This window comes from Primulina huaijiensis, chromosome 9 (assembly GCF_012295235.1).
Source record: "Primulina huaijiensis isolate GDHJ02 chromosome 9, ASM1229523v2, whole genome shotgun sequence".
In the NCBI taxonomy this organism is placed as follows: Eukaryota; Viridiplantae; Streptophyta; class Magnoliopsida; order Lamiales; family Gesneriaceae; genus Primulina; species Primulina huaijiensis.
This window is the reverse complement of record NC_133314.1, coordinates 5,935,270-5,944,866: the sequence shown is the minus strand read 5'-3', so window position 1 is coordinate 5,944,866 and position 9,597 is coordinate 5,935,270. Positions and strand designations below refer to the sequence as shown.

General features: G+C 34.4%; 1 protein-coding gene across 2 annotated transcripts; it reads right to left on the bottom strand.

The window, feature by feature from the left end:
- Positions 1 to 263: 263 nt before the first annotated feature.
- LOC140984168 (uncharacterized) lies at positions 264 to 5,398 on the bottom strand. 2 transcript variants are annotated; one of them, XM_073451407.1, is made up of 8 exons: positions 4,685 to 5,398; positions 4,302 to 4,583; positions 3,277 to 3,382; positions 2,871 to 3,191; positions 1,371 to 1,463; positions 809 to 1,072; positions 582 to 704; positions 264 to 489 (listed from the first exon to the last, which is right to left on the bottom strand). In XM_073451407.1, the coding sequence occupies exons 1-8, from the start codon at positions 4,699 to 4,701 to the stop codon at positions 391 to 393; spliced, it is 1,305 nt and encodes a 434-aa protein (XP_073307508.1). In that variant the 5' UTR covers positions 4,702 to 5,398; the 3' UTR covers positions 264 to 390. The 2 variants fall into 2 exon arrangements, with proteins under 2 accessions (XP_073307508.1, XP_073307509.1); XM_073451408.1 differs by lacking the exons at positions 264 to 489; positions 582 to 704 and having other exon boundaries at positions 820 to 1,280.
- Positions 5,399 to 9,597: the final 4,199 nt, after the last annotated feature.

The following is a 9,597-nucleotide window of genomic DNA, read 5'->3' as shown; positions in this document are numbered from 1 at the left end:
CGGAAAAACCCAATTTTTCACAGAAACGAGAAATCAATTTTGTATAATAAGTATAATCCACACACAAAATTAATAAAAGTAATTCTTTTTCATCATATTTACCAAAACAGAAAGTTTCAAGATACAAAATCCGTCACAAAATAGCTAGAACATACCGATATTTAAATTTTCAATCCACGAAAATATGTAGAATCTATATCAATCACACAATACTACAAATTTAGATAACCATGCTACCGTGCTTCCTATTGCGTTATCGAGAAACTGCATTTCATCATTTGGTCGAATTAGATCCACCTTCTCTACCAAAACCTTATCAACCCAAACTTTCCAACAAGATCTACCAAGAACAACATGATGCACTTTTGTGTTTGGATCTGTAGATGAAATTCAACCTTCTGCAACAACTAATCTATCAACAGACCAATGAAGCAACTTACATTTACTATTAGCACATATATCTCCACAACTCACATTCTTCAAATTTGACTGCAAATAAACAATACAAATTTTTTTAATTTTACAATTTCTATTTTGTAAAAATCTTGTAGTTTAGAAACACATAATTTTAAGATAGTTACCTGAGCTGTAGCAAGATGTTTTTTAACATTATCAAAATCACAACTTTTCTTTGCACCAATATTGATATCACTGTTGCTGCCAACTTCATTCCCAATACCGCTGCCAATGCCACCACTAGCAACCTAAGTTTACAAACAAATTATGTCAAGCATGCCTTCATGATAATCCAAAAGCATTTAAGTGTACAATATATCAAACTGATTTTGTATGTTATTTAATTACTAACATGTTCTTGTTGATTTTGTTGTCTCATACTTTGTAAAAACATGGACTTCATTTCTTGCATTTCTTGTTGAAGGTTATGCACCATATCTTGAAGTTGTTTAACAGTGCCATTTTGCTGTACATAAGCTCCAACTTTTGATGGTGTAACTCCAAAGCCCATCCCACGCACTTTACCCCGATTTTCCTTGCCAAACACAAGGCTAATTGCATCATCAGCAATGTTAATTGTGTTTTGAGATTCAGGTGGACATTCTTGTATTTGTTTCTGCAAATAACAAAGATAATTTCTGAGAAAATAACAAATTTAGGTTGGTCATTTTTTTCTTAGGATCTGATGCAAATAAAAAAGACATAATTCTATTACCATTTTCTCTACAACAGCTTGAGTAATAGGTTCTCCATTTTTTTTTCTTGTGCCCTTCAATCCAAACTTGTGATCTCGTAATTCTTGTATATCCTTGAGTTGTCTTCTCCTTAAATATAGAAATATATAAATTCAAAAGATGTATATATATACCATTATTTATTACTAAATTAGAAAATATAAAAAAAATAATATTTACCATAATGTGAGTCAAACGAGCATAACCTCTCCGGCTCATTGTGTGAATGTGGTCTTGTTTTTCCCTCATTGCTCTAAATTTTGCACTCTTTTCCTGAGATATAACATAACCAAGATATTAATTACAAGTATTATCAAGTGAATTGCAACAAAAAGAAGCAATGTAACCCCGAGCTAGAGTAACAATCATGATAAATTGCTAACCTGTAATGGTGGAATCATTACAAATGTAGATATTAAATATAGATATTGAGCTAGGGCAAAGAAGAAGAAAGAACAAATAAATACAAAGATGACGCAATAGGAAGCACTGTAAAATTGCCGTATAAATGGCTGCAATGTCCAATAATACATCCCAATGCATGGTAATAGTATTGGCCTAGGGCAAAAAGAAGAAAGAACAAATAAACACAGAGACCCGATTGAAAATTTGTGAAAGCTAGGGAAACAATCCATGAATGCATGGTTAAATCCAAATTTTAATATTGGTCACAAAATCATATACTCTAGCTAGCTAGCTACTGCAAACAAACAAAAAGTGACAAAATATTTTTAGAAATAGAAAATTCATAATTAATGAATTTAAACATCTATCGTCTCTGAGGAATAAACAAGTCAAATAGAAATTATTTCGATTTTTCATTTATAGTGAAAAACAAGAATTTACAGAAAATGAAAAACACAAAATTTGAAGACTTAAATAAACGAATTTTCCCAAAAAAATCAAGTAGACTCACGAGTCTTGTTCGTTGCTCATTTGTGATAATTTGATAATAAAATATTTGGAATCAATTGTTCATTTACTTTTTCCAAACAATTTATGTTATGAAACAAAGTAATCAAAAGTTTACTATATTATTGAACTAGAGAAAATTGAGAAAGACAGTTGGGAGAAGTAGGCGAGCAGTTAAGGAACCGACGTGGGAATTGGTGACAGTGCTGACAATTGAGAAAGACAGTTGGGAGAAGTATTTAGGAACAAGACACAAACATCACAGACCAACACTCAACGTCAACAACCTAATAAAAAACAAACATATGCGATTTCAGTCTTCAATTTCTAGATCATGATATACTAATAACTATAATTTGACACCTATAAGAAAAGTGAATTACTACTTACTTGAAAGGTAGGTATTCTTGCATGGAAGAGGATTACCACAATCGAATATTGTTTCATACCTATAAGAAAAGTGAATTAATACTTACTTGAAAGGTAGGTGATAGTGTCCTCTTTACAAACAAGTCCCACTGATTTTGGTCCATAAATTCGGGCTTCAAAAGACTGAGATTTCGTGAAGCAACTCGACTTGTATTAGCTTCTCGTACAAGTATTTGAAGTTAGGATTTTCTATCGCGCCACAATTTAGCTAACTTTTGAAAAATTGATTTTTTTTCCCAATCCTCAACTTTATAATTCATCTGTACATAGAAACACGAAAATATTTCTACAACTTATAATAAAAATTGAAATGAAAAATGAAGTGACCGAAGATATTACCTGAAGACAACTCCACATCCTATCTTTCACTTCTTCATCTATGTCATTCCATCCATCCAATGTATATGGCACAAATTCCTTTATCATGCAACCTAGAAAAGAAGCGTATGTAACTGAATTATCTCCAATCGGCTGTCCGAACTCATTACGCTTCACCTCTTTGCGCTTATCTTGACCACTAATCATTTTCAACTTTGATGCTCCACGACCTTTTTTCTTATCAGGTTTGTTGTCATCAATCGGTTCTTGATCAAGCAAATCTTGGGATGAATTAGCTGAATTTTTAGTGTTCATTCCTGATAACCTACTAGCTACGTGTTCCTGTAAAATAACAAAAAGAGCTATTGAAATGTACAAGTGTACTTTATTAAAATAAACAACGATATAAAATATAAGATAATATCACCTGAATTTCATCTGCAGATGCTTTGCTACGTTTTTTGCCCATTTTACTCATCTTTTCAATGCTACGTAATGACCTGATCAAACATGTTGTATGACATGATACATAGCTGAAAATAAACAAGCAAACAAATTTATTGCAACAGTAAATAAAGAGTTGTATAACTTGCAAAGAACATATATCAATCAAAATAAATAACTATAAAATCTACAACTGAAAATTTCAGTCATGTCTCAGTCACATCGATTCCATCACACTCATTCCTTGCATATGGTTCTTTTTCAGTAATGTTAATTTCAAGTTGGGAGACATCAAGAGGTGTTGATGACGTATATGCGTCCTCTTCAACCACATTCATGTTATGAATACCCCGAGGCGGCGCCTTTAGCAACACATACCAATTTGATTCATCATCGTCCCTAGAATAGAAAACTTGCTTTGCTTGTGATGCCAAAATGAAAGGATCACTTTCAAAAGTTTTTAATCCGTGGTGTAAGTTGACGAGTGTAAAACCATCTTCAATTTTCACACCAGTTCCAGGATTGGCCCAATCACACCTAAAAACAGGAACTTTGAAAGAATAGTAGTCTAGCAAAACAATATCTCGTATAACCCCATAGTATGATATTCTTCCTACTGTATGTGAATAACCATCAGCATTAGATTGACAAATAGTATCGGCTTCAATTGAGACACCACTATCTTGTGTCGACCTTCCAACATCAACTGTATGGAACCGATGTCCATTTATAATATAACCCGTATAACTTGTAACTTGCTTTCTTGTACCGTGAGCTAGCCATTGAATTCGGCCTGAAGAATTATGAAGAACCTGTTTTGATAACCATTCAGCAAATGTTTCCATATGTTGCTTTTGTAACAACGTCTCATTACTTAAGAAACGACGATCTATTTGTTTAAGCTCCTCAATGTGCATCCTATTTAAAATCATTGAAGAGAGATGTTAGAATATACGAGGTATGTAATAGATCAAAGATAATATAATCTTAAAAATCAACTATACTCACTGTAAGTAAGGTTCAACTTCTGCAGTATTGAACAACACATATCGATGTGCGGCTTGCAACACGTGGTCTTCTAAAATCTTTTCTTTCCCTTTAGAAATTGAGCGACCTTCCACTAATCCATTTTCCAAATCATCATTCCGATTATAATGAACACCAATAGTAGAAGCCTTTTTTATGTAAGCACTACAAAATATCATTCGTTCTTCTGCGAGGTAACACTCAGCTATGAAACCTTCCGGTCTTGCTCGGTTCTTCACAAACCCTTTCAGTGTTTTCATAAATCTAAAACACAAAGTAAAATTCACATGAATGAATTGTTGATATCAAAATTTATACCATTTTATATATAAAATTTGTCAAAAAGATAAATCACTATTTATTACTTTTCAAATGGATACATCCAGCGGAATTGGACTGGCCCACACAAGCAAGCCTCTCTTGCTAAATGAATTGTCAAATGAACCGAGATGGTAAAGAAAGCGGGTGGAAATTATCTTTCCAACATGCATAGAATTTCAGCAATATTCTCCTCGAGTTGTTCTAAACGGTTCCTATCTAGCATTCTTTGACATAATTCATTGTAAAATGCACCCAACAGATATATAGCATTACGCGGACCTTTCGGTAGAAGATTTCTCAATGCTACCGATAACAATTGTTGCATTAGAACATGACAGTCATGAGATTTCGGCCCAATAAGTTTACGCTCTTCTAAAGAAACACAGTTACCAATATTTGAGTTATAGCCATCGGGTAACTTTATTTTCTTCAACCTAGAGCAAAATATATCCATTTTCTTTTTAGACAATGTGTAAGGTGCAGCAGGCAAGTACTATTTATTTTCTCCCTTTTCTTGAGGATGTAATTCTTCTCTAATTTTTAAATGCATCAAATCTTTGCGAGCATTCACACCATCTTTGGATTTTTTTCTTCTGATTTAACAGTGTTCCTATGATATTATCGCAGACATTCTTTTCAACATGCATCACATTTATGTTATGACGTAGTAGGAGCCCCTAAAAATAACCATCAACACGTTTCATAGTGTTAGTTCAGAATATTTCCAACAATTTAGGATTAAAAAAACTAATTTATATAAAAAAATAATTTATATAAAAAATAATTAATAAAGTGCAAATAACTTACACTCCAATATGGCAAATCGAAAAAGATTTGACTTTTTCTTCCACATTTGAACTGGTTTTCGTAACTCTTTTGAATTATCCTGCTTCTTCCTTTTTTTACTTGAAGTATTGACAGTGTCACTCTTTTTCTTTTTACCCCAGTCATTTTCAATATCTTTCGTTGCATTGAGAATTTCTAACCCATTCAAAGGTCTCGTTTTTTTCCTCTCTCTTTTTTCCCATTAAACCACTTTTTTTTCTCACGAAATGGATGATTAGGGGAAATAAATCTCCGGTGACCTAAGTATGCAAACTTTCTACTATACTTAAGCCACATTGAACATACGTCTTCACCACATATTGGGCAACCGAGTTTCCCTTTTGTGGCACATCCAGCTAAGTTTCCATAAGCTGGAAAATCATTGATTGTCCAAATCAAAATGACCTTCAGATTGAACATTGACTTGTTAAATGCATCATACGCCTCCACACCTGTGTCCCACAACTCCTTCAAATCCTCCACAAGGGGTTCCAAGTATACATCTATATCATTTCCGGGTTGCTTCGGACCTGGAATCAGTAAAGTCAGCATAAGATTTTCCTTTGTCATGCACATCAATGGTGGAAGGTTACAATTGACCAAAATAACAGGCCAACAACTATATCTGGAACTAAGATCACCAAAAGGGTTGAATCCATCTGTTGCAAGACCAAGGCGGAGATTTCTAGGATCTGACGCAAAATTTGGCCACTTATGATTTATTGTATCCCAAGCTACTGAATCAACTGGATGACGCATCATATTATCTTGACTTTTGTGGTTGGAGTGCCAAATCATCTCTTCGGCCTTTTCTTTTGATTTAAACATCCTTTTCAATCTTGGTATCACAGGAAAATACCGTAGCACCTTTTCAAGAACTCCTTTACGAACTTTGGTGGTGACTTTGTCTACCTTCCATCTTGAAAAACCACACTTTGGACAACAATCAAGGTCTTTAAGATCCTTTCTAAACAGACAACAATCATTTGGGCAAGCATGAATCTTCTCATATCCTAAGTCAAATGGTTTTAACAATTTTCTCATCGAGTAAACAGTTTCTGGAAGTGTATTTTTTTCTGGGATCATGTCAACCAAGATCTTCAGTAGCTCATTGAAACTATTGTCAGTGTGACCATTAGTAGACTTGTAATTATATAACGTAACGACTGCTGACAACTTTGTATAAGCTGTACAACCAGGGAAGAGAGGAGTTTCTGCATCTTCTAATAAATTAGCGAACTCATAATCTTTTTCTTGAGACATTGTGTCCAACCTCTTCTTCAGGTACAAAGACATCATTATATAAGTGATATGCCTCTCTACTTTCATCCTCTTTACGAATTCCTAAGGTATATTCGCCTTGAGATTGTGAGTTATAACTTTCACCATGGAAGACCCAAATAGTGTCAGAAGGATCAAATCCCTTAATGATTAAGTGATCGTACACTTGGTCAAATTTTATATACTTCTTATTTTTACAACGCTTGCAAGGACATAAGATAACTTCACGTGTTTTGGCATAGTTCCTAGCTTGTGCAATAAATTTTTGTACCCCTTCTTCATACTCAGGTACAAACCTTGAAGGCAGATGAATCCATTCCTTATCCATTTCGTAAATCACCAAACCCTAAGATACAAACATATGACTTCACCATTCATTACATAGTTTTACTATCAGCAGAAAAATTAATGAAAAGTATAAAATATTATTGTTGTTTAAGAAATTTATTTTAAGCATAGTTGACAAACCTAGGAACCCTTCAATAATTTAAATCTCGATTTTAATTAATTTCCACCTACGGATTATGTCACTCCCTTCAATAATTAATAATTATATCAGCACATAAATTATTTTTAGACAAGGAAATAACAAATCCACAGTTATAATCATTAAATAATTAATCCAGTGTTACGTATTGATAATATTCCGTGAATCATCAGATGTCTTGTTTTTATTAGAAAAAAGGTCCATGGAAGTATGACCCTACCACTGCTCATCTAATTACATTAAAATGATTAAACATTTAAATTAAACTAATGAAATGAACATATTTCTCCTAAACTATTACAAAACCATATGAAGTGATGTGTATTTTTCATTGCCAGAAAATTCAAGAATATTAAGGAATCATAAATATATAAACTGTACTCGGTTATCGATTATCAATTATAGATGTTGCTTTTGAACTCGTTGAATAGATTTTTAACACGTCTAAAATGGACATGCTTTTACCGAATTTTTTGCACATTTCTCTATAATTGTTTAATAAAAAATGCTAATAACATGATCCAAGTTATCTTCATGATAGAAAAAATTCTCTCCTACCAAGAATTTTGAAAAACATGGAATCTTCTATAACAAGATATTAAAACTAAAGATTCAAGAATCACAGACAAGAATGACATAAATACCTTTTGATCTACTGTCTCGGGGGTGGGAGAGATGACTTCTGATCGGTTTGACAAAGTCCCGAGTACTGTGGCAGCTACAGATGGGGAGGCAAAAAGTTTCACAACTCAGAGGGAATCAATCCACTTAAATAGTTTCCCTGCAAATAATACAATCAAGATCATCACCCATTATTCAAACAAAAGAAAAGCTTGCTGGTCCAGTAACAATAAAAGGAGAATTGTAGTGACGCAACAAAATTGCAGTGAATTTTCTTCCTTTGCTTATCACTTGGGTTTCACTCAATGTAATGCATAAAAAGAATTGACAGAAGGGGCTTCACATTTACTGGTTACTACCCCTGAAAATCTGTGTTCAAAATGACGACCATTCTCCCTTCTAATGAAGGTCTTTATGCCTAATTTTGATTTTTGAAGCTGAGAAACTAATGTTGAACATGATTTCCCCAATCATACGTATATTTTTTTGACTGAATCCACTCTCGAGTGAAGTGGTTTGGGACTTGTGGAAATTCTATTCCTCGTAGAGATGCTAATTACAGAGCAAACATAAGATATTTTTTTTAAGAACAAAATAAACTTGTTCAAACCGATTTCAAAGAACATTAAGAAGTGAAAACATAAAAAGCTAAAAATATGTATGCATCCACAAAGTTTCTCGATTGAGTTGTTGAGAGAAGAAACCATACTTGCGTGAAGCGAGAATCCACCGAGCGATTGAGTGAAGCGAGAAGATCGATTGAGTGAAGCGATAGAGATCGATTGAAGTGAGAAGAGACGATCGAGCGATTCAGAGATAAAGGCGTGGAGGTGTGAAAGAAATTTGGGAAATAGAGAAGGGCGTGTGTGTACAAAGAAAACAGAGGAAGGCGCGGAGATGTGAGAAATTTGGGAAATTGGCGCAATTTTATTTCGCTATTATTAATAGCTGGCACAGCACGCTGCAATTGAGTGAGTACTAATAATATTAACAGCGCGTATACATGGGCACGCCGCAAATAATAACATTAACAGCGTGCTTTTATTGCACGCTATTGTTTGTGTGATTTCTAATACTATTAACAGCACGCACGTACTGGCACGTCGCGAATAGAAACATTAACAGCGTGCTTTTAATGTGCGCTGTTAATGATGTGCTGTAAATATTAATATTTCTTGTAGTGAACTCATGCCAACGATCGCATATTCAAGCGTTCTAAAACGCAAAGGCACGCATCTAAACTTCTATGACGACCATTAAAAATCATATTATGATTGTTTTATTTATTTTTTGCATGAAAAATATTGAAGCATGAACCGTTTAACGATAGAACATATATTTTCAATGCTTTGATGATTTTTGCCTTGTTTGAAAAACGTTATGAATTTCAAGGACACACAGCTAATAGGGTGTGTTTAAGGGACGAGAGAAGAGTCGTTAGGGGACAATATGCGTGCTGGAACCGAGCTTGGCAAGGAAGGCAACCACATATGGTTTTTAAGGAGTGGTTGGGCTTCAAGGGGCCGGCTAGGTGAGAAGCTTGTGTGCGGCTCGGCCAGGGCTTGGACAGGGGCCGTGTTGAACGTGTTTCAGTGTTAGGAAGAGTCCTAGCATGGCTAGGTCTCATGGAAAGCTGGTAGGGAAGAGTCCACAAGTGCAAGGACTCTTCCCATGCATGCGAAGGGTTCGATTTCTGAAGGAGTAGCTCGCGGCTGGTCTAGGGCTGGCTAGGCTGGTCCAGTA

Excerpts from the sequence above, each read along its gene's own strand:
- LOC140984168 (XM_073451407.1), bottom strand. Across the intron at positions 1,073-1,370 it reads CTCGTTTGACTCACATTATG|AAACAAATACAAGAATGTCC; the intron begins GTAAATATTATT and ends TGTTATTTGCAG. Across the intron at positions 705-808 it reads AACAAAATCAACAAGAACAT|GTTGCTAGTGGTGGCATTGG; the intron begins GTTAGTAATTAA and ends TTGTAAACTTAG.